This window comes from Macrosteles quadrilineatus, unplaced genomic scaffold (genome assembly GCF_028750875.1).
Source record: "Macrosteles quadrilineatus isolate MER2022 unplaced genomic scaffold, UCM_ALF_1.0 Scaffold_2__2_contigs__length_208266976, whole genome shotgun sequence".
NCBI classification, from domain to species: Eukaryota; Metazoa; Arthropoda; class Insecta; order Hemiptera; family Cicadellidae; genus Macrosteles; species Macrosteles quadrilineatus.
This window is the reverse complement of record NW_026542595.1, coordinates 112,974,967-113,000,389: the sequence shown is the minus strand read 5'-3', so window position 1 is coordinate 113,000,389 and position 25,423 is coordinate 112,974,967. Positions and strand designations below refer to the sequence as shown.

The 25,423-nt window shown below is 35.0% G+C and overlaps 1 protein-coding gene across 1 annotated transcript; it reads left to right on the top strand.

The window, feature by feature from the left end:
- The first annotated feature begins 9,508 nt into the window (after nt 1–9,508).
- Nucleotides 9,509–25,338, top strand: LOC128986050 (tryptophan 2,3-dioxygenase). The gene is made up of 9 exons (XM_054406144.1): nt 9,509–9,614; nt 15,305–15,447; nt 16,476–16,546; nt 17,022–17,087; nt 17,634–17,771; nt 19,536–19,757; nt 20,776–21,025; nt 21,445–21,538; nt 22,765–25,338. The coding sequence occupies exons 1-9, from the start codon at nt 9,580–9,582 to the stop codon at nt 22,922–22,924; spliced, it is 1,179 nt and encodes a 392-aa protein (XP_054262119.1). The 5' UTR covers nt 9,509–9,579; the 3' UTR covers nt 22,925–25,338.
- Nucleotides 25,339–25,423: the final 85 nt, after the last annotated feature.

The following is a 25,423-nucleotide window of genomic DNA, read 5'->3' as shown; positions in this document are numbered from 1 at the left end:
TACAACATTTTACAATATTCTTCATAAGAATAACATAGGAAATTTCAGATCATATTTTTATAAATTTTCTCTGTACAATAACTAATAATTGTACACAAATACTTAGATATACTGAATTTTTTGTGTTTTAAGCTCTCTAAAGAGGTCTATAGGCAATTTGGAAAATTTTGTGTCTTGAGGGACAAAAATGAGAAAACCCAGATTTTTAGCGGAGCGGAGCTCTTATACGTCGACTCTTATCTCTTATATTAATACGTGAGGGCTGTTTTTTGTGAACAAAACTCCTCAGTTATTTCTGGACCGATTTTAACGTTTGAGGTGTCAAATAATTCGTCTCAATTCGAAGTTTTGCATAAAGGTTTTAGAATTGAAAAACTCTAACCCTTAAGGACTCGAGACACACTCAAATGTCGTATTTTCCCCATAAGAATTACATTGAAAACAAATTTAAAAACAAAAACAGCTGTATATAAAAAGAAACTCACCAGCTTTTTGGGAGTAAATATTGATGTTTGAAATATTTAGGAGGTTATAGACAAATCTAAACAGTCAATCAGTTTTGTTGGAAGAACAGAAAATTTCTTGAGTTTAAGGGAGAAATATTGAAAACAGGAGGAGGAAAAATCTTATACGTATGAGAAGGAAGGGTAGAGGAGAGGCCTGGTCTCACAGTAAGGAATCCAGGTACAGGCTTGGGGAGATGAATCATTTTTGCCAATTATGCTAAGCAACTTATTTTGGAAGTAAAAAAAAAACAATGAAGAATATACACATCATGTTGTCACAGTGGTAAAATAAACCTACCTAACGTCAGATAAAAAAAATACATGCAAGAAATGTTTACTGGTAAAAGCTTTAAGTCGGCAAACATTTGTAGAAAACACTAAAAATTAAGGTCGGGTCCAAAAAATGCTAAAATATTTTTACAAGAAGCGTTTATTATTTCAAAGTGCTATTAAATAGCGTGAGTATTTCAATTAGTTACATAAGCATTTAGTCGGGGGTTTTCAAACTCGAAAAAATCTAAAATTATGCCTGTTATTACTGAAGTTTTAAAATAACTTCTGTATAATATCGGTACTTGACAATTGCTCGATTTCGAGGAACAAGTACACTAGTAACAGTTAATAGTAAACAGTGATTAACAGTTAAATAACAGTCAAACAGTTAACAGTTATATATATTTTTTAAGTAACCCATTTTATTAGCAATATGGATTGGTTTGTTAGTTCGGGGTTTAAAAGAACAGAACGACGTGTTTTATGCGAACAAATTTGAAGTGTTTACATGGTAAGACATACAGCTTTTTAAATAATAGTATCTTAGTAGGTATTGTGTTTTTTATGCGATAGGCTTACTTGAGAAATATTGAATTTATAATATTAGCATTCATAAAATAATTAAGTACTATGTACCTGTTGCTCCAAATCTATCAATTGTCAAGTACCGTTGTTATAAAGGCGTTATTTAAAACTGCAGTAACTACAGTCAAAATTTTCGATTTTGATAAGTTAAAAAAACTCAAAGTTTGTATATTTGTATTAACAAGAATACCTTTTACTTAAGGGGGGAGTCTGCGAAAAAAATTATTTTTTTTATTTATTTGAATATTTTATCCCAACCTTAATAGCATGTTTGGGTATGCTTCAGAATAAAAAATTGAGGTTTGATTTTTTTTTATACCCACCCCCCCCCCCCCTTGGGGGGGGACTATTTGAAAAAATTGCGGTGACTTACAGGAAACGGTCTTGAGCCTACAGTTGTTTCCCTACATTAATAATTTAAATTGTTTTTGTTTCCTAGCAACATTATCTATGACATGGAGTATGGGTTTGTTTGATATCCAGAAAATAGTGTGGTAAAAACATTTTTGAAGTTCTGATTTTAAAAAAACTAAAATTTTGTTGTTTCTTTATTTATTTTTTAATATTTAGTCACAACCAAATCTAAAACCCATACTCCATTTCATAGACAATTTAATGTTGATTAAAACAAAACCAAAATCATGGTGATATCTCTTCAAATACTTGAACTAAAACATTTCTCGTCATAAAATAACACACTTTCGGAAAACGCCAAAAAACTTGACACAAGAAGGTTTAACATAAGATTTATTGCTTGTAACTTACTGTTTTCAGTTAGAAATCCCCAGCTCCATACATTGGACCTTCCTCCTCTATTTTCTTGTCTTCTTCTGCAATATTCTTCATTCTTAAATAGTTTCTTCGCCTCTTCAACCTCTCTGATTTACCTTGATTGATTTTCAGCTTTCTGCGACGATCACGAACTTTTGCTAAAACGACACTTTTCCTCCCTGGAGATAAATTGGATTTCTGAAGGGCATGAATGACAGCAGTGTTTCCAAAGTTATACTCACTCACACCTTCTGCTACTGCTAACTCAACTAGTTTTTTTGAAACGCTCCTGGTTTTTTCACATCTGCGCCAAATGAAACTATGCAAACTTTCATTCGCATTTTGAGTTTGCCCCCTAAGACATCTTTGTAACAGAGAGGTCTCAGTTAGCCTCTTGTAAATTGGTGCTATGTTACTTAGCACTACCTCATTTAGTGGTGTTTTTATATTGTCAACATGACTTCCAGGAACTTCACCATTGGCAATGGCACGATTATAAAAACACCAGGACTGTTCATCCGATGGGCATTTTGTGTGTCTGGGCTTCTCATCTGTTGATGAGCAGTGGTGAAGTGTGGCTAGTATTGAGTTTCTCACTGAAGGTACATCTTTATTTATGTTACTAAAAATGGCATTGTGATAGTATCTGGTCAATTTCTGTATTGTGGTGTTCTTCAAGCTTCCATGAGTTTTTCCACCGAGAGTTATTTTCCGGGCCTTACTTATTTTCAGTTGGTTTCGAAGAGCTGTACCAAGCCTTTTAGACACATGGTTGATGCATTCTTCCTTTTTCAGTTCAAACTCACTGCCATACACATTTAAACTCTGTAAGTGTGAAAAAACTTTTGAGTCGCCATCACTAATTATGGTCGAGTACCTGAATTTGTAGTCCACTGAGCGGTTCCACAAAATTTCCGCAGCAGCAACCTCCATGCCTGGTGATGAACCTTCATAGTTCTTGTCACAATCTAATTTATGACCCTGGAACCACACTTCAAATTCAGCGGAGTCTTCACCTAGGTCATGTTTAGCCATTGCACAGTTGCGACAAAACTTTGACAACACACAGTAGTCGATGACAAGACCTGTGTCAATGTGAATAACTGATCCCACGCCGTAATTTGAGGTAAAGCCTCGCTTATGCCATGACCCATCAAAACTTACAGCTAAATCAAATACACTATCATCCTTCAAGCAACTATTCTCAGCTAGGCAGGCTGTCGGACGCGCGTCCTTGCTACGGACAGACATTCGACTCCCGACATTTTTCCTTTCTTTATAACTTGTTGCGAACATTTATGGTACAGATGCTTGCTCATACAGTCCATGTTCATAATCATTGAAAACTGTTCAAGAGCAGCATGACCTTTACTAATAGAAGTGAAAACTTTCGCAACCCGTATATTAACATCATACCCATCATCGTTGGGAATTTGAGTAGAAGTTGATACTGACACAACGCTATCGGAGCAGTTCTCACAATCTACGATCAGCTGTGAATTGAAACCACATTTCTTTGAGACCACTAGTTTGAGTCCAGATAAATTACAATTAGGACATACAAGTTTTTCAAACAACTGGCTCAAATGTTTTTTGTCTACAAATAAATACTCAGGCGCTGCTTCTAAATTTTCGCCCTCGTTTAGGCCTACCGGTAGTTCAATCTTATTATTCACAAAATCTTGTTTCCTTAGATTTGAATATAAATCACCATCAGTATTTTGATTAGAGATGTTTTGTTCAATCACATTACAATTAGTCTCACTTGTATGTGGCTCGGGTGATGGGCTAGGCCTATCTTCCAATTCAGGTACAGAAATGTTCGGATTGTCAGATTCACTTTCATTTTTTCCCCATCTTTTACTGATAGCTGCTTTTGCCCTAGCTTTTCTAGACTTGGGAGTAGTTTTACTGACCTTACATCTTGTCTTGGTTGGTGCCATTGTATTAGATAACAAAAATAAAACAAAAACCTACAACCAGGTTACCGGTACTGAGTTCAAGGCTATGGCCTAGGTTGGTTCTCACAAAACTTCACTCACAGAAAGTAGGATAAATGCAGCTTTCTATAATACAAAACTAATAAATACTTCTCTATAATATCACATCACTAAACAATAAAAGAACTGAAATAAAATAGAGTTATATTTTCAATACTGTGCAGATAAACAACAGAAGATAAACAACAACAGAAATCAGCTGCTGTATTATAAAAGCAGAAAGCTGATAAACAGAGACAAACAAAACAAAATATCACTGTTATGTAGTGGGCTGGGGGCAAAGGCATTCAAATTAGTTAAAGGTGATTTCTACATTCTGTATATATAATAATGCAGTAATCCTAACTTGAATATAAGAGTGAATGACGAGCAGCAGCGTTCATGCGAAGGTGGGAAGCTAAAATTATTCAGTGTAAGGTTAACTTTAAAAAATATTTACGGGGGTAAATAAAACTTTTTATTGCATGTTTTATATATTTTTTTAATCACAAATGTATACAGAAAAAGAAAAAAATATTTTCAAAAATTGGAAAAAAAATAATTTTTTGTCATTTTAAGTGCAGACTCCCCCCTTAAGTCAGGTAAATGCATCCTTTAACATTTAAAAGTCTATTCTTGAACTTCCCAAGAGTTATGTGTTCAATATGTAAGATACGTTTTTTTCAGTGCTGTTTGAAAGCTTATAGGTATTTTGGAATATCAGGTTTAATTTTTAATTGAATAATAGTTTTAATCTGTTGAATTACATGGATTATAAAAATTAAATATATATTTGAATTTAATGATTGTAGTAAGCTAAAGTAAAGGAACTTAATTTTAATTTAGCATGAAACGTATTTTTTTTCTGACATATCTTGTAGTTTTTTTTTTATATTTAACTAGTTCATTTTTGTGTTTGAATGCAAGAAACAAATTTCTCTCGTGGCCATAGAAGGCCTAGTGGATAATAATTATTAATCTATCCAAATACACTATGAGCTATTTCAATGTATGTTCAATTAATTGGTCAAATGTCTAACGGCGTCTTAAAAATTTAGTCTCAAATGTAACATCTGTTATGATTTGGAACTAAGTTTATATTTGGCACTAACATGAAAAATGTTAATCGCAAAAGGTCGTTTTTATTTCCTCAGGCACAATGACTGACTTCTATTTAAGCTGAGAGCATGCAATGTTGGAGTTAAACTAAAATTTATGTAACAGTGTCACTGAACTTTTTATAAAATCTCCTACATTGGAAAATGTCCTAACTGCATTTAGATTGCAAATATTTTTTTTCTTCTACTTGTTGCAGTATACAGAACCAACCTAATGTCATTTGGTTCTAACTACCTATATTTTAGTATTATTTTATTAATTTGTTAGATTTTTTAGTTTTATTACCCGGGTGGAGCCTGCGTGTATCATCTAGTTAGTGAAGATTAAACATGCATAATTTATAATGTATTTTATTATTTGCTTATTATTTATTGTAACATATACAATTATTTGTTTTCAAGCATGGTAGCGCCGATAAACCAAGTGGAGAAATCCTATTATGCGTTATAAGAAAACGTAAACAGATGGAGCGGGGTGGCAGGTAGTCGGGGTGACACGTTGTCGCGAGTGTACGAGGTGACTGTTTGTCGTAAACGGCAACGACAGATCGTCACCTGGGCCTAGAGTAGGTGACGGGTAGTCGGGGTGACACGTTGACGCAAGCGTGCGAGGTGACAGGCAGTCGTCTCTACACACGACAAACAATCACCTCCAGAGAAGAGGTGACAACTAGACGAGGTGACACCTAGACGGCATCGTTATATTTTTACGAGGTGACACGTTGTCGTCTGTGCCCAAAATACCGAGGTGATGGGTTGTCGGGGTGACACATAGACGGCGACCCCTTTTACTTGTAGACACTCTCCCCAGTTTTTTAATAGGGGGCAAAAAGGCCTTAAGGGAACTACTATTTTAATTACTCACTCCTACCCATTCGGTTATTACATTTACTGGAATACGCTATGACAGAGATAAAACATATGTTTTATCTGTGGTTATGCCCATTATCGAGCTTACTTTTTACGGGAAGCGCTTTCCATTTTTGTTGTTACTTTTTTAGACTACCTCCCCAAGTCCCTATTTTGGTTGTATATTTTATCGGACACCCTCCCTATTGGTCCCTAAGCTATTTTCGCCGTAACTTTTAACAGACAGCTTCAGCTAGCCCTGAGACAGCTTCCCATATGGCTGTTATTTCTACGGGCAACCCTCTCCATTGCTGCTGTTACTTTACCATCACGTTTCATCCTTCACATTTTGCTTTTTCTTTTACCGGACATCCTCCCCATTATGGAAGTAACCTTTTCCGGAAATCCTTCCAGTTTTTACCGTTACTTTTACAAGACACTCTCGCTATTATTGAGGTTGCTTTGAGCGGAAACCGTTCCCATAAACAGCCACTATGGGAACGGTTTCCGGACAAAGTAATTTTTTACACGGTAATCTTTCAATTGCAGAGCCTAATTTTATCGGACACACATCATTGCGGCTGTTACTTTATCGGACACCCCTCTTTTATGGCTGTTGTGTTACTTTTTCCTAACACCCTCCACTTTTCGGTTTGTAACCTTTACTAGATTATAACATTCCCATGTTGTCCGATATTTTCGTATGACGCTCTATAGCTTACCAGAGACCCTCTCAATGGATGTTGCTTTTACTGAAAATAAGCTTTTCGCCGTTTGACCTATTTCTCAAGATATTTCTTATTTTTAAAGACTTTCCCTCTCGATTCGTTAACGAGACGCCCTCTCCTCTTATTATGTAATATTACAATGATATTACTGAAAAGCCCTTACTATTGTTACTGATACTTTTACTAGATATTCTTCTCACCTGGATGTTACTGATTATATATGCTACTGTAAACCCTGCCTATCATGGAACTCTTTTACTGGACAACTTCTTTTCTGCTGATGCCTTAACTTGAAACTCTGCCTATATCGTATTTAATTCACCTACTATGTCTTTTTTCTTACACAGATTATTCTCATTTTGACTGTCACTCGGAATAGACATAATTTTTTGCTGTTTACCCTAGGTACCCATAAAATGTTACTGTTACCGGATATCATACCTTTTTAGCTGTTTCTGAGCATCCCCATGATTTGACTGTGCGTGTTTTTAGTTTTTATGTACTATACACTTTTTTAATATGGTTGTTTCTTCAAATTGACGTTATCTCTATTTTAGACTGTGAAAAATTACTACCGGTAATATGTAATTTTTAGACAAGTTATATAAAAGTATTAAAGGCGTAACGTAGGCCTATCTCTTTTTCGGGCGTCCTTTTATTCCTCCCCGTTTTAAAACTAAGACTTTTAAAATGAGCTCACGCACTACAAGCTGGTTTATGTGAATATATGATGGTTTAAATTAAAAAGCCATTAACCGTTAGCTAACTGTGTCACATTTTCCTGTTAGCCAACTGGATAATGTAACTGTCAATGCGGCAAATTAAATCATCAGAGAGGATCACTTTACTCCTTTACCGCAAAAAACCCAACCTCTTGTAGCGTATCGTCTTACCGGCCAAATGAATGAGGAAACCATCGTAGGCGAGGTCCTAGCCTGCAGAGGGCGATTGTACGGGTAAATGATCAGATTTCACAGATCCTCCACAAGGAAGAGCGTATGCTTGAATTTTAACTTTTACTATGGCTGTATCTAAATTAAGTTTTCTCAATAAATTGTTACACATTCAAATAATAATTGTGATAGATATCCCCTCCGCAGCAAACCTGCAGAATAAGTAAATTTCCATTTGTATGGTTGGCTTTTTACTAATTTTTGCCTAGAAATTGTCAGATTTATTCCCTGTTTCAATAACATTGAGTTTAATGAGCATTAAGGTTTACTACAGGGAAGGCAACAAAGTGTATATTTTTATTGACATTTTAATAGTATCTATAACTTCATAAAGAGACGATGAGATTGATATTGAATATAGAAGTGTCTTTGAAAAAAAGGAGGAGTCGTCCGACATATTTAAGAAGGTCCAGACGTATCAACCTTCTGAAAATTATTCTTCCTAAGATCAATAGGAAAATATATTTATGTTGCTTATTGGAACTGCTAACTTCAACGGACCCTTTAAAGAACATCCAGAATAGCAACGAGTAGGCATTATTGAACTATTTATACAAATTGTACTCAAATGAGTAGTTCCTTCTGGTTCAAACCGAACCGAGTAACTCATGCGGTTATTGTTCCAACACATTTTCAATCAATAATGATCAATTCTTTAATACAGTGACGCACACTTATGGTTGCAAAAATGAGCTGAGAATGAATTAAATGTAAGTAAAATAAATAGAGTAAATTGAACTGTGTGTAGCTTTTGTTATTAACATAAGCTGTTTCAGTTAGCATTATTCATTATAATCCAAACGATCGATGATCACACCTAGAAGGGTGTCGCATAGAAGTCTAATAGGACTTAAGCCCCCCATACACTATCGAACATGCCACCCGACCTGACAACCTGACCTGACGACGGACCCATCATGCAACCTGACTTATGTCGGGTGTTTCCCACACACTGTCGAGCATGTCACCCAACAAGTCAGGTGAAATATTAGTTCTGAGATGGATTTTGAGATGACTGTTAGCTGTTTGAGGGGGATTTTTAGCGATGATTTTAGGGATTTATAGAGCATATTTTTTAACGAACTTTAAATCACACTCTGGATACAGTTCCTTGCACTTTACCATCAGGATATCGTGCCCCTACGCGCATGTTTGTTGCAATAGAGTTTACTTTTGACATCCCACAACGCCTTCTGGTCTCTGTAGAGTTAAATAAATTCTGACCAGACCTGTTTATTATTATTAAATGACATTATGGAAAAATGGGACGGTTATCACGCACAACTCGCTAAATACGGAAACTGTGGCTAGTAGACTACGGTTTCCCACACAGGGTCCACCATGTCAGGCGGACGGCTCGAGTCGGGTCGTGCTATCGGACCGAGCATCCGACCTGACATATCCGTCGAGCATGTCGGGTTGGAACCCATACACTGTCCAATATGTTCGACAAGACGTTGGATCCCGACATGTCCGACCAACATGTTGGATAGTGTATGGGGGGCTTTAGTTATAATCTTAAACGGGATTCTAATTGCGAATTTTAAAGCCTAAACATGATCTAGTGACCATGACAAGTTTTGTTTCTAGGATCGAAGACGATTTTGTTACGTAAACCACGTGTTATTTGCTCAATCGTGTGGTAAAACACGAAATGCTGTGGTCAATCGGGGCAATATGATCCGCCATGTTGGCCGGTAGCGGCTCGCGGCACGTGACAACGCCAGTATTGAGTGTAACCTAACCTGGACGGCGTCGCGGTGTTGCGTAATCGCAGGGAGAACCCATTTGACTCTCGCCCGTTTCAGTGCTTCGTCATGAATCCGCCCTCCGGCTGCCCCGGCAAAACAGGGTACGTTCTGCATGTTGTCACAGTTTTACCCGCCAAAATCGTGTAGCCTAGGGGCGTAAAACGGGGTGTAGTAGCTTTTAAAAATATTTTAGTCGATTTGTGTCTTAGTGGAAATTAGATTTCCGAATTCAACAAACAGGAAATTTATAAATCTAGGGGCACACAACATAAACTAAAGTTTACAAAATTTAATTTTACTGTTTACTGTTTAACTGTTTACTTATGCAGCATTTCGTTTAATTTGCTTTTGCCACATATTCAATTTGTAAGAAATAGATCTCGGTAAAATACTGTACTAAAATGGTTCATTATATTTGCAAAAATCTCCATTTTACGGTTACCGTTCCATATTTTTTATATTTACCTGTTTTCGCCTGTTATGTAAAACTGCATATAGTAAAATTTGTCTTGCAATTTAGAATAGAATTGCAATCTATTCTATATATATAATACGCTAAGCCGATTTTTGTGAACAGAACTCCTCCCTCATTTTTGGACCGATTTTGATGATTAAAATGTCAAAAGAATTGCCCTGATCTGTAGTTTTGCAAAGTGTTTTTCGTTTTTTGATATCTTTATTAGTTTAGGCAGGATCTTCCATCAAAGTTGGATTTTCTCCCATAAGATTAACATGGGGGAATCTAAAAATTGTATTGGAAACTTTGTCTCCACTAATTTGAGAGAACGGCTGGGCGTAGAAACTTGGTAGGGGTGTCAAAAGAAAGGTCTTGGTCTGTAGATGGGTTATCAAAAGAAAAACGAAGTAAATTCCCTTAGGGCTCTGCCCCAGAAGCCTTTAAAGATCCCTCTACAGATTTGTTTACATTTTGGCCATGTGGATAATACTTTTTAATGAAACAGCTGTTAATTTGTAAATTGTATTTTAAACAAGACACGGAAGTTACTGAATTGTCCAAAAGAAGCATTTGCAAAGTTATTTTCTGATTTTAAAATTATTTTTTTCTGTATCATGTTATGTTTTGCAATATATACCATGACGAAATCAGTAGAAAATCCTTTTATCACAGTAACTCTTAAAATTATTTCCTATTGACCTTATATCTATTTTACGGGTTGGTGACTGCCCTTTTCACCATTTTTGTCTTTATTTTTATCATATTGTTCTAGACAGATCATCATAGGTTCATGAGATTATTTTCATACATGTTTTCAATAATTGGAAAAAATATTAAATTGTGTAATACAATACAAAATAATAGCCTACAAGTGCAGAAGGGCACGGTGCCTGTTTGATCCGTGTCCATACTTTGTTAAATAGTAGTTTACAGCAACTGGATAAAACATTTTACAATATTTATGTAGAAATATTTGCATGATAAATAAGGTCATTAAGCTGGCAAACTGCAATATACTGCAGACTTTTCAGAGAGGTTACTTCGATGTATTCATTCAGCTTAGTGAAAACATAATATAGATATGTACCTATACAAATAAGAACTTGAATTCTTAGAGAGCCTTTGAATGTTATTAGACTAACGAAAAGGGTTGTGCATGTTTACTAGCGCTACTCTGCAACAAAAACCATTTAATTTATCTCAAAATATATATTCTTAAAGTGCACTGATCAGCAGCAAAAAAATCTATGTAACTTACCCATATGTTATTGAAAATAACACAGCATTTTGGCTGTAAATATGGCCCAATGAGTAAATAATATTTAAGCAGCTACTGTCATGACAGAAAGGTCATATTCCTTTTAAACTAGATCACATCATCCTTTATAAGATACGTTGATTAACAATGCATGTAAACGTCAATATTTACGTAACAGCAAATTTACAGTATTTTTGCTTTTTGGAAATGTCCCATTGCTATGTCATTTGCATTATTTGTTGTCAATGAAGCCGCATATAAATGAGGAGGCTCCTAACAGTTTAAGAATAAAAGCCAACTTCACTTCAAGTATATTCCACTACACCTCACATTCCGTAGAGAGATTATATTGACAACTTTATGTAATTGATATGGCTGAGACAACTAACTGACATCCCCCATGTCAAGGAATTCCAGCTTTAACAGTAACCCCACAACAAATTTCTCAAAACTGTGATAGATGGTTATTCATTAGCACAGAAGTACGATATGAACTGACGCGACGTGGCGAAGGAAAAATCAAACTTACACTGTAATGGATATCTTCCTTTGAAGTTAGAACGTGTCTTCCCAACAAACAGATATGTTTTTCAAATAAAATCATAGATTAATCTGCATTACACTGATGAAATCACGGAAGTGTTTAACTACAAAAGATCCACCAATACGATTTTAATGCTATTTAAAGTTTAATCCAAACGATGAGATACCAGATAATATACTAATAACTCCGATGACGTACAGTATGGGAGATATTTTATTCATTGAATGATCAACCATATTTGGTAACTATCATTATTGTTTTTACACTTATTAATCTTTAAACAATGCTAAATGCTCAAAATATGTACAATTTCACTCAATTTATCGCAGTTAGATGAATTAGCGTAATCCTTGAAAATAACCGTCGATTTCGACGGGTTTCACCTAGTACTGTATATTGAACTTGTATAACATTTGAACTTTTGCAATAGCTCATTCTAAAAAAATGCACGTTATTGGATATGTCAAGTATTTTAAAATTGCAGTTAACTTTATCAAATAATATTTCCCCAATGGTAAAAAATATAAAAAAACAAATAAAAAATATACCTGTCCTATTAATTCTGTATTTTCTGCCATTTCAAAATCATTCAGTGCCAGTGCTGCGGTTTACTTCAAAAGTGTTTGTTCGTTTACATATTTTCTTCAAGGAGATTGAGATTCTATATTGAGTCAACGAAATTGAACGACAAAATGTATTATTACAAACCAATGATTATATTCGCATTTATGTAAATAGTAATATACAAATAAATATCGAATCTTCACACCATTTTAAATCTAGGATTGCGTTTTTTTTTTTTTTTTTAGCACAGAAGGTAATATTGAGTTTAGGGGTCTCAATCCCGGGATCCTGAATCCCGGATGGTTTTTGATACCTAGAAATCCCGAGGTTGGTGGTTTTTAATTTGGAGACAAACGGGATTAAAAACCTATATTATATTTACCATTCTGTGAATTTGAAGAGTTTTACTTTCGGAAAGTGAATAAAAATACCTCCAATATCACTAGAAATGCTTATACTGTTTACTTATAGGACGATGAATACGATGGTAAAGTATGATATATTTTAATTGAACACTTCACTAATCACTAAACTCAATAAGTGAATGCATGCGTCTCAACTGTGAGACGTATTTTTTTTATTGCTTTCCTTAAATTTAATAAAACGCACTATGCTAATTAAGTAGTAATTTTGAGTTTAAATTTTGGCACGAACATTTTTTTACTTAGAAATACCAGTATTGCGCAGTGTAACACTAGTAAGGCAAGTTTAAAACATTAGAGGAGTCAACAAGAGCACTTCATTTTCATTTAAATGGCTAAAAAGTTGAATCCATAAAATGATATCGGCTTAAACAAACCCCGAAATCCCAGGATTGGATTGAAGCCCCGGTGTTGAGACCCCTAGTACGCAACTATTCTAGCTCAAAGAAGTCTTTACCATCGCCTTTTTGAATAAACTAAATTATTTGAAAAAAAATTGTTTTTTTTTAACTATTACCTACAATAACAAATAAACTTTAAATCTACAAAACTGCTTTAATATACCTTCACTTCAAATAAAACGATATTCATAAAGCAATTTAACTTATAATAGTTTTGTGAAAATTTCATACTCATCATGCTATACTCCTATATTCTATGTTATGTAGGTTATATGAAACATATTATAAGCCTGCCGTTAAAGCTTGTAGTTTTAAGCAGTGCTGTTTCGTGTTTTCTTGTTATCTTGTTGCATTGACTTCCGGGGGTTCCGTATTCCGTCGTCTGTTCTGCTTAAGTTGCTCAAACAATGCAATTTTACTTTCTCAAAGTTAAATAAAATCCAAGTTAGAATAGAAAATGTGCATATATTATTATTTTAAATTAGTTACCGTACCATCAAGATGTAGAAGATTATCTAACGTTTCACATTTTGGTGTGTACTGCGTTAATATTTTTTTAACCTTAAACTATAAACGATATGCAAGATAACCTCTCTTTCGAAATGTCAACCAACAGTGACAGGTGACAGGATCACTTCTTCAAAAACAATTTCCGAGTCCTATTTTTGGACTTTGTGGAGATTTTCTCATCAATCGGGGTACCAAATAACCAACGTAGGTAAATATAAAATCTATAGGTACTTAGGGAAATTTGTCATCAATAAAATAGCTTATGTGATAGATTTTGAATATTTTAAAATAAAGCTAAAAATAATTTTGTTCAACCCCAAAGCCTCTCCCCATCATTGGTAGCAGGTTTGAGCTTAAATCGCTTCGTCAATCAATAGTGAGAGGGAGTAAAGTATGTCAAAGTCTCAAATGTCAGCTCCGACATGAAGCCTTTGAACTATCTGTCTTGGCTATCATTGATTCACTTGGCTAATACTGTTCTTTACACTCAACATTCAACAAAACGTCAACAACTGTAAATAAAAATATCCTCTCATAAGTAAAAACTTATTGTGTCTTCCAAAGGCTGTTTAGTGTTTAGTACTGAGCTAAGGGAGTTTGTCTGGTTTTATGTTGGGCAGTTCTTCAGTTTTAGCAGACAACAAATTTTGAAGAGGAAGAAAATAGTAAAATGAGTTCAATTCTACATACTCAAGAGGGAAATAAAACCATCAACAGACAATTTTTGATTTTTTGGGGATGTTTGGTTTATTCAAGAAAAGGCTCTTAGCCAGAATTTTGAACTATTGTAGCATTGAGGCAATAACAGCTAGCCTACCTAATATGTACATTGGTAGGATAGCACACAGCAGACAAATCAAACTAAGCTAGCTGCTATCCCCTTATTATACGATTCAGAATGGGGACATTCATCTTGACCCTAGAGAGAAGGAAAATTTAAAAAAAATTTGGAATGTTTCAGTCACTGATAGTAGGACATATTTTCCCATCTCAAACCTTCTTATGTAACGCTCTAGGTCAGAGTTTCTCAATGTGTGGTCCACGGACCCCTAGGGGTCTGCAAGTAATTTTTGAGGGTGTGTGTAAAACATTTTAATCAAAGTTATTTTTTAATCACTGACAACAAAAGTGTGAAAATAACAGTTTTGGTTTGTTGGTTTGGTTGTTTGTTTGCTGGTTATTTATTTGTTTAGCCTATTCCTTAGCCTAATATAAATAAGTAATCTTTTGAAATGATCAATTTAAAATAAAAATTAAGGGGTCATTGGGGGGGGGTGGTTAATAGGGGGTGGGGGTAAGTTAATTGTAGGGGGTCCGCATTGCATACGTAATTAACTATGGGGGTCCTTGAGTAGATGAAGTTTGAGAACCCCCGTTCTAGGTTACAGTGACATTATTTTGACTGTTAGCCAATAAAGCTTTTTGAGATTTTTATGTCAGAGCCATTTTCAAATTCAGGAAAATCCTAGAAAAAACCTTTTTCACGGTAGTCTGTATGACGCCTCCTGCCCATCCGTCTACCTGGGGACCGGCCAATGGTTTAAGGCCTGGGCCAGTCCCAGGTAAACTAAGGAACAGGAGACAGGTTCCATCATACAGACTATAAGATATTCTGAAACCTCGGTTGTGTTTCAGTGTTAGAGCACCACTGGGGGAGAACGATGGCATGTTATACGCGGAGTACCTACAGCTGGACAAGATGTTGGGTGCTCAGAGAATGCTCAGCTCGCAACATTCCACCGTTCACGATGAGCATCTTTTTATCATCACACATCAAGGTAGCCTACATCTTTTTCTTCTTTACACTTTTGACATTTTTTTAGAAGATGAAAGAGAGGAGTGTTATCCAAACGCTTTGTGGGCAAAGCTGAGAATCAAACCCCCCTCACCGAGGGGCCAAGAATTATATAACTTTACAGAATCTTCCCACAGCCCTAAGGGACGTTTGTTTTATTTATAGTCAAAAATTGTTCCTCACTTAGACAGTGGAAATTTATGTTTGAAAATTTGTAATATCATACAATAGGTAGAAGTGAAAACTAGAAAATAGAATTAGTATTTCTCGTTTGGTTTTTATTCTATCAGCGACATCATTCAGAAACCTTGAGTTTGGGTTTGAAAGAAGCCGTATGAATGCATCAGACGGACTATTAACAACAATGATTTGTATGTTGTAACGTAACATTGACCAAACAACAAAAATAAATAATATAAAACTGTTAAGGAATTTCCAAAAGATTGTCCTAGCAAAAATGTTACCTATAATAGAAATTTTTTAAGTATCTTTCAGGAACGGTTAATTCTCTTTTTCAAAAGTTATACAGAATAGTAATGTTTAACTTGTATCACATTCCACAAAATTGATAAACCAACAGAACAGTTTGATATATTTCTTTCAAACATTGTATCAAAAACCAGTTACAAAAACTGATTTCTAATAATTATTGGAGGACCAAGACCCTATGATAGACCTTTCCCCTCTAAATAAATCATAAAAAAAATAGAAAAAATAGAAAAATACAAGATAAAATCACAAATTGTACATTAATTATTCATTAGATTAAAAATACTTAAAATACAATACATATCACTTTCGTTACAATTTTGATGAAGTTAAGCTGGGTTTCCTAGGCGTGGAAGCTTTGCGGAGTGCGAGAAGCAATTTCTGCTCGTCCTTAGCGGCGGTCCGATTCGCTTCTAAGAAAAAATTACGATTAAATTACCAAAGAAGAGCAGAGTGGACTCCGCAGACTAGAAAAACCCAGCTTAGAGCAGATATTTACAATAAAACTTTTAATTGTTTCAGCTTACGAGTTGTGGTTTAAACAGATAATATTTGAGTTGGATTCTGTCCGGACGTTGTTCAGTAACAATCAGGTAAATAAAACAATCATTTGCTGAAATTACTTTAATTAATTAAATGTTTGGTTTTATCGTAGTGTTTAATGTGTGTGTAAAAAAAAATTGATTTATGTTAAGTTGTGTATTTTCGTTTCTCCTATTTATTTTATATAACTATTTAAAATACATCAAATTTTGTGTATTATTTTTGATATTAAATTACCAAAAACCCTGAAAGATCCCTGATCCACTTTGGTCGGTGTTGACAAAGGCACAATTTTTACAGACAAAGATTTTACCCAAAGTTAGTTTTATTTCTAATGACATAACTATACAATTTTTGTTGTACTAAGAAATCAGGCATTAAACAATCATATTAACAGCCTGAATTTAAACATTTTAATGCCTATTCTTTCAGACAACATATATGGATTCAGAACAAACTGTTTTTGTAAAATTAAGAGGTGACTATAATAATTTCCTGTTGGAAATAAATGAATAAATTTTTCAGGGACTAGACGAGTCACAAACGGTCGAGATCTTGAGAAGATTGAACAGGATCGTACTTATATTGAAGGTAAGTGAGTGTGAAAAGAGACAGATGAAGATAAGTACATTTGTCGCAAACTCTGACAACGTATGAAAGGCTTCTTTTGTAGTAACCTTATGTGGTACTGCTCTGATATAGCCTATGTTGGTTGATAAAACAACATGTATTATGAATGAGTAAGTAATGTTGGTTTAGAAATTACAAATTATTGTGACATTATTGAAATTGGTAAATCCAATAAAAATTGTACTTGTAGGAAATAAGTAGAAATTATTTGTTGCTTATATAATTGTTTTTTGGACTAAGCAATTGCTCTGTTCACTAGTTTTGTTCAGATCATTAAGTACTGTATCATAGATAAAAAATGTAAAGGAACAATTTTATTAATCTAAACACAAATTACACAGAGAGGTTAAACTAGACAGTTATATGTATCCTTATTTACCAGTCAAATTTTTAGATCTTCGGGAAATATATTTTTCACAACCAGTTTTAATGTGCTTTATTTGGGAGATTCTTTCAAAACGTTTGTTATAAAACTACGATATTGTTAATATTTTTTCCGACTTCCAGCTTCTTGTAGACCAGGTGATGATCTTAGAGACGATGACTCCGTTGGACTTCATGGAGTTCCGGAATTATCTCTCTCCTGCCTCGGGTTTCCAGAGCGTTCAGTTCCGACTCATCGAGAACAAACTGGGAATAAAGCAGGTACACATAGTTTATACTTGGTGGGAATAAAACAGATAAACACACTTTGTAAAAACTGGGAATGAACAGATAGACACATCGTTTATACAAACTGGGAATCAAACAGATTAGTTTATAACAACTGGGAATCAAACAGGTACACATAGTTTATACAAACTGGGAATCAAACAGATACACACATAGTTTATACAAAATGGGAATCAAACAGATACGCACATAGTCTATACAAACTGAGAATGAAACAGATACACACATAGTTTATACAAACTGGGAATCAAACAGATACACACATAGTTTATACAAACTGGGAATGAAACAGATACACACATAGTTTATACAAATTGGGAATGATTAGATACACACATTGTTTATACAAACTGGGAATGAAACAGATACACACATAGTTTATACAAAATTGGAATCAAACAGATACATACACAGTTTGTAAAAACTGGGAATGAACAGATAAACACACAGTGTACATACAAACTAGGAATCAAACCGATACACACATAGTTTTTACAAACTTGGAATAACAATAGGTAAAGCCATGGCTATAAAAAGATTTCACTTACATCACTTGTGTTCTCAGTGTTAGAAAATAGTATTTTTTTTTAAACTAGGTGCACTTTCATTTAGTTTAATTTCCCCTTCAAAGGCTATCTATAAACATCTGATCCTGATGCTTTAAATGGTCTGACACATTTGTTTTCCTGTTTAATTGTATATATCAGCTGATCAGTTGTCAGCTGTTGTTTCAAAGTCAGAGTGAGATGTAGAGGATGGAATCGCTTCCCCTCAAAACGCCTAAATTTTGTGAACGAAATATTGGTAAGGTAAATTAACTATCTTCACATCTGTTTCCACAATATGCTATTTCACATTTCTAGCACAATTATACATATTTTTAAGTGACTTAACTACCACATTTTTAAACAATATATTATTTCAGTGACTTAATTTACCATGGAAAATTTTCAGAAACAAATTAATACAAATTTGACTAACATAGCGTAGGGTTGACTGTACAGAGAGCGGCTAGCGTTCCGTTATGATTATGAAATATGCTAGAACAATGTGGAGGTTAACCACAAAGGTGTCGATTAGCAAGGTTAAGAATCCTTACATCATCGGAGTCACATCTCACATGTCAGATAATTGTAGTGTGGTCTCGGTAAACTTACTCGGTAAAGTGAGGAATTGTAGGATTGAAATCGGAAAAATTATTAGAACAAAAAAAAACCAATAAACTAGATATGATTACATGTATCACAGAAAAATATTTGAAGCATTGGTTTCCCAGTGGTCATTGCTGATTGCCCATGTATAAGTATTAGAGTAAATATATTGTATTAACCTACTATTATTAATATTAATTTTGTTGAATAGTTTGCCCCAAAGAGGGATAGAAATAATGCATCCTAAATGTCGGCCTCTAGTCTTACTTATTGAAATAACTGGAATAATAGGATCTGAATTTTAACAAAACTAATATGTTTTTGGTTTTGTATGAGGTTGAAAGTAGCTTTACAAAGTCATGAAATATACCTAAGCTACTTATAATTTCTAGAAATAATTTAAAAAATTTATTGACACTGAAGGATATACTTTTGTAAATGGCATTTTGTAGATAACATTTTGAAGATTTCGGTTTGAAATAACAACATGGATAATATTAAATATGTACTAAGAAACAGCTAGGTGTGCTTGAATCTGAAACTCCCATAAATACGAGTTTAAATAAAATAAAAATTCTTTCTACAGGAGAACCGTGTGAGATTCAACCAGAACTACGCTAGAGTGTTTGGCCGGGACGCAGAAGCGATGAAGGCAATCGAGCGCTCAGAGAAGGAGCCATCTCTGGAACAGCTGATTCAGATGTGGTTGGAGCGAACACCAGGTCTGGAGGTCAACGGTTTTGACTTCTGGTCCAAGTATAAGCGAGCTGTGGAAGAATGGCTGGAGGGTCAGAAGTTTGCGGCAATGGTTAGTAAACAAACGAGATGAAATGCTTTAGGTAACAGTAGAGCATACAATTTATCTAAATGTAGTGTGTAGCTGCTTCTCAATTTTCATTCAGTCCCTGAAAGGCTTTTGTTACTGTAATGGTCACTCGGTCTCCAGTTAGTACTTCGGCTCATCAACATCCATTCCACCTGACTTCCACCTCATTTTGCCCCAACATCTTCATATCCCTTCGGACCTAGTTCATCACTGTCTCTTTTCTTTGGCCCTACAGCTGGTCAGACCTTACAGCCTTCAGGAACATATTTCTGCCACATGTTTTTACTATTGAGTCATCTTCTTTCTTCTGATAAAAATTGCATTATGTTTTTTACCATAAAACTCTCTTCTTTCGTAAAAACAAGCCCAAACCAATGTGTCCTCCAACTTTTTTCTTCCTCCCACATCTGAATATTTTTAGGTGGCTGATTTTGTAATTCTGTTATATCTTCCAGACTAAATTTGCAAGAATAGCCAAATATATTTCTAAGAACCTAGTTTTAACAAAGTCTTCTACCTTTTTTCTTGTTCATTGCCCAGGTATCTAAACCGTAAACCACAATGATCTAGTAATTCTTCTGTAGAGTCTTATTTCCAAAGAATTTGAGAGGAGTCTTGAGCTAAGTAGCTTATTGCTAGCAAAAATACTTTCATCTTCTGCTCTTTTTCTGTTGGCAACTTTTAGTTCTTTTATTTATCTATTTTATTTTATTTATTTTTTAAGTGTTACCTTTGACTATTGATAGAACACTTAAGACGTTCCATCGCCATGTTAAAGTTGTCGCCAGTATTAAAATCAAAATGGACGTAGTTGAAGTGAACCTTACTAATTGCACTGATTGGTGATTTTAATTAGCGATTTCTTGTGAATATGCAGTATTTTTAACCAAGTAAAACTGATAGTATGAATTATTGTTACTTAAATTTGCTACCAAGTAGCTTCGAAATTCTGAAACTGTACACTTATACAACATAGGTTATAACCGTGTTGTCTTGACAGGAGAGCAAGTGCGAGTCAGAGCAGGTGTTCCTATTGGCCGACATACAGAAGCGAGCGGAGATGTTCCACTCAGTGCTGGATGCGTCGGCGCACGCAGCATTGGTCGCACGAGGAGAGCGTCGGTTCTCACACCGTGCACTGCAAGGCGCGATCATGATTATGTTCTACAGAGAAGAGGCTCGGTTTAGTCAGCCGCATCAATTACTGAGTCTGCTCATGGATATCGACTCACTCATCACTAAGTGGAGATGTAAGCTATGTTCCCCTTCATTAACACGTAAAATAGACCCAAGGGATTAGACGATTTACATGTTCTACTGTTAAAAGTGTATTATTTTGTTCAAGTAAATGTCAGTTTATACCACATTTAAGAGCACAGGCAATTTTTGCGCTAGTTGTCTGGCTTACACAGATATATGAATTAGAAGGTGATAATAATAGCAAACTAGGAACCTAAATATTTAATATTTCTGTACCATTTTACGATTACAACTACTATAGTTTACTTACCTATGGGAAAAAAAAGATTAAAAAAAAAAGATTTTTGGGCTTGAAAAGATTTTATATTTCGCTGCGAATCCAATGAAAACCATTATACCTATATTATCTACATTAGGATATGCTGACTATTGAGAACCACGGACATTCAGAGAATTGTTTAATTTACAGATAACCACGTTCTAATGGTCCAGCGAATGATCGGTTCTCAACATTTAGGCACCGGAGGATCTTCCGGTTATCATTATCTACGATCTACTCTCAGGTAATCAGTAAATATGTAGACAGTAGAGAACCTATGCATCCTAAACCAGCTCTGATTGGAACCTTACTTTCTAAAACTTACTTAACCTTACCTATCACCTTACTTTCTTAAATATTTTCTTAAACGTCAGAATTTTTGACAGATTTAAAAGTACATAGATTCGTGGCTACAGGAAGGAAAAGGTGGTTATTTTTTCATATGGTACTTTAGTATTATCCTGAGGCCACCCTTATACAGCGCGCTGCGGCGGTTATGTTAGGTTGGGTTATCATAAACATGTTTGTAGGACTTTCCTCGTTTTGTTATGAATAAAACGATACCAGATGAGTCAATCTTTCGCACGCCAAATCACCTCCAGGTAGGCTAAGGTAGACCGGAGCCCGCGCATTACCTGTCTCCGCCTGTATCTGGGATATTTGGCGGGCTCATCTGGTATTTTTCGATTCATAAGGAAACGAGCAAAGTCCTACAAACATATTTATGATAATCCAACCTAACATAACCTCTGCAGCGTGCTGTATACCTACTTGGCGGAGTATAGCGGCGGCAATGCATTCAACTCAATCCTTACCAACTTCGCTGCCTTCTGGGAGGCAGAACTCAAAGGCCGCTAATCGTAATCATGTTAAATTTGGACAGTAAGTCAATTAAAGTATGTTCTTTCCAATAATGTAGTTATTTTTGGTCTACGGTAAAAAAATCTCTCTAAAATAAGTGGTCTCTGGATAATACCAAAGTACCTTTAATATTTTTCCCATCCCAGTTTCAAGAACTTGAATATTAGATTTATTGTTGTTGCCTGGGTTCTAGTAGGTAAGATATTTGTGTATGGCAATTCATTATCTCCGCTTTTGTTAAATGGGAAGTGAATGAATACCTATCTTTGTCTAAAACCACAAAGAAGTTAGGTACAGAGGAAACTTGTTTACGGGGCCGACCGTGCACTCTCATCTATGGTATGTTGTGCCGGATAAATACTTGTGATGAGCAAGTAAGAGTCCGAATGGCGAGCACTGTGCGGAAATTTCTATCGCACAGGACACATGGTCTTCCTCCACTGTGAGCGTTGTTCATGAGGGCAAGGGGGCCATGTTGGACTTTGCCCTGGACACCACTTAAGTAAACCATTGCACGTTTCCTATGCCTTACTTCTCCATGGTTATATTTAGAATAACCTAAAAATACACAAAATATTTCTTGAGTAACTTTATCATCCACTTTTTCAGTGACCGCTACAAAGTATTCCTCGATTTATTCAACCTATCGGCATTTCTACTCCCTCGCAGCCACATTCCTCCGTTGAACAGCGTCATCAAATGTCAGCTGTCCGCCAACTGGGGACAGTTGGACTCGGAGAAGCCCGTGGACGACGACGATGACGATTGAACGTCACAACAATCACCCACCTGGTGCTGACCAATGTGTAGTGCAGACGACAAAAACTAACCTAATTGTGTCACAGCAAAACAACCTGTGTCAAGCCAGCAAAATATAACCTAAAAAAAGATGAAAAAAGCTTGTGTTCAAGGTTTGACCCTAAATTAAGGTTTCTAATGAGCTACAGTCGCAAAAAGGTGTTCATTAGTTTTGTTTAAGTGACGACAAAACAACCTGTATGGTTGGGGACCTTAATTTACATACAACCTTTGTATTTAGGCTCAAAAGTCGAGTTGAAAAAATCATACATAGTATCCAGTAAATTATGTGATATTCCCCTGAATTAGTTCCTCCCAATTAGGCTGTAGATTAACAAATAGCTTTAGTTCTTATGTTAGTAGGAAACAATCTGAGTTTTGTTACGTTGAAACAAAAGTAGGTTGATATAATATTTATTTAGAAAGAAAAAGTCAACTCAAAACAAAGGGGCATTGTAAGAGTGTTGTAAACAGCTAGGTATTTGTTTCAAAGCTTCGAAAACTTTCTTTTATCTTGTTACTTACATTCTGTGTTCTAGGTTAAAAGTGTTCACCTATCAATAATCTCTTAAAAGAACTGTAAAAGAGACGGTTGAATATTTAAGTATAAATTTTCATCTTAAGATTAAATTCATAGTTTCTAATCAATGAAAGTTGCTTGGTTTTAAGAGCTAATTTTGTACAGAGTACGGAAAAAAAACAATCTATTTTCTGCAGCCCACTATTCAGCAACAGGTCGTCCGAGGGTGGTGGGGGTAGGCTAGTAGGAAAGCCTACCATTATCTTTAGTTACAGAGTGGTCGTCTGAGCCACCTGCGTTTGTTCTCGAGTTGTTTTTCAAAATAATGATTCAGTCATTGCAGCTCAGCAGCAGATCCATGAATTCTTTCAATTAGATCGACAAAATTAAACAGATTAATTCAAATTCATCTGTAGGGATGAAAATTAAGATTGAACCTCAAAATTTGTGTGATCGAGTGGTCAGACATGTTCAAAGCAGTCGTTGTTTTTAGAGTTTGATTTCTCCTTTAAGGACTGTTTTCCACAGCAGCACACACTCTATCGAGTGTTAGTTGCCTGGCGTTCGATCTGACTTTGGATGGCATGTCAGCTTCATTTTGAATGCAGATGCCATTGTTCTAAAGTTAGTAACCCATGATTGTGCTACACATCGGAACTTCTCCATGTCGCCCTAATTGAAAGAATGCACGGAACTCCCGCTGAGTTCCAATGACTGAATCATTACTTTTTTTAAACGGCTCGATAACAAACACCGCTCAGGCGACCACTGTTCTATGAATACAGATAATGGCAGTGTGTAGGCTTTCCAGCGAGCCTACCCCCACCAATCCAGACAACCTGTCACTGAACAGTGCTTTGCGAAAATAGATCAATTTTCATTATGTAACACACCCTGTATGTAGTATATTCAATAAGAAATATTTTACTTCTAGTCACGTGTATGAAAATTATTTTCTATATATGACCATCATATATATACCAAAAATATACTCACCAACAATATTCAAGATAGTTAGTTAAAGTATTTCTCTAAGAATCAATTTTTCAATAATAAGTTTATAAATTCTTTTTGATTTTTATTAAGTTATGGTATGTGATTACAGTTAGGAGATTGATATTGATCATTTGATATTTCTTGGAAGCTGTTGATTGTAGAAACTTAAACATCCAATTATGAAGATTTTTGAACACTTTCCTAAAGAGCAATAATTTAAGATAATGAATGATGAGTTAGATCTTTATTTCACAGTTAATCAAAATAGTCGCTTTAAATTTACTTCAAATGGAGAAATAATCTATTTATCTTTTTCAAACATATAAGCAATTTTTTAGAATTTAGCTGACCAAAGAGCACTGCCTTATCCATCAGTGATTTATGTACAAATTAACAAAAATGTTAACATTCATTTGGTTTATAAGTGTACAATAAAAACGAGTTTTAGTTTTGAAAAAGTTATTTACAAAAGCATTAACATTAGAATTTTACCAGTTCTTGGATCCTAACCTAACCATGTTTTGTGACGGTTGCATTATCTTGACTGTGATTCAGTTTCATTTTAATCAACTTAAACAATTTTTTTACTCTTCACTATGTACAATGCTTGCTCAACTGATCATTAAAGCACACGTTTTGGTTTTGTATTTAATGTCACAGTGCCGCATATTTCTTTCAATAGGAGTAAAGTTAAGTAAACATATGATAAGATATTTAGGGTGTTTACGTTCTAGCTTGAATATTTTTTGTAACCAAACCCGAGCAATGTACTGCCATAGTTTTTAATACTAATGTGTTCTTAATCATGTGTTTCATTATTGTACCGCTTAAGATTTACTTTTGTTAATAGTGAAATAAATTGTGTAATACTCGAGAATGGTTGTAATTTGCCAAAAAAACACTCCAGGGAAAACGGTAGTGGAAAGTAATTTTCAGTTTTGGTGAAATATAAAA

Coding starts and splice junctions, on each gene's coding strand:
- LOC128986050 (XM_054406144.1), top strand. CDS start 9,580: ATGAATCCGCCCTCCGGCTGCCCCGGCAAAACAGG. Junction 16,547..17,021: donor CGTTGTTCAGTAACAATCAG/GTAAATAAAACA, acceptor TAAATTTTTCAG/GGACTAGACGAGTCACAAAC. Junction 21,539..22,764: donor TATCTACGATCTACTCTCAG/GTAATCAGTAAA, acceptor CCACTTTTTCAG/TGACCGCTACAAAGTATTCC.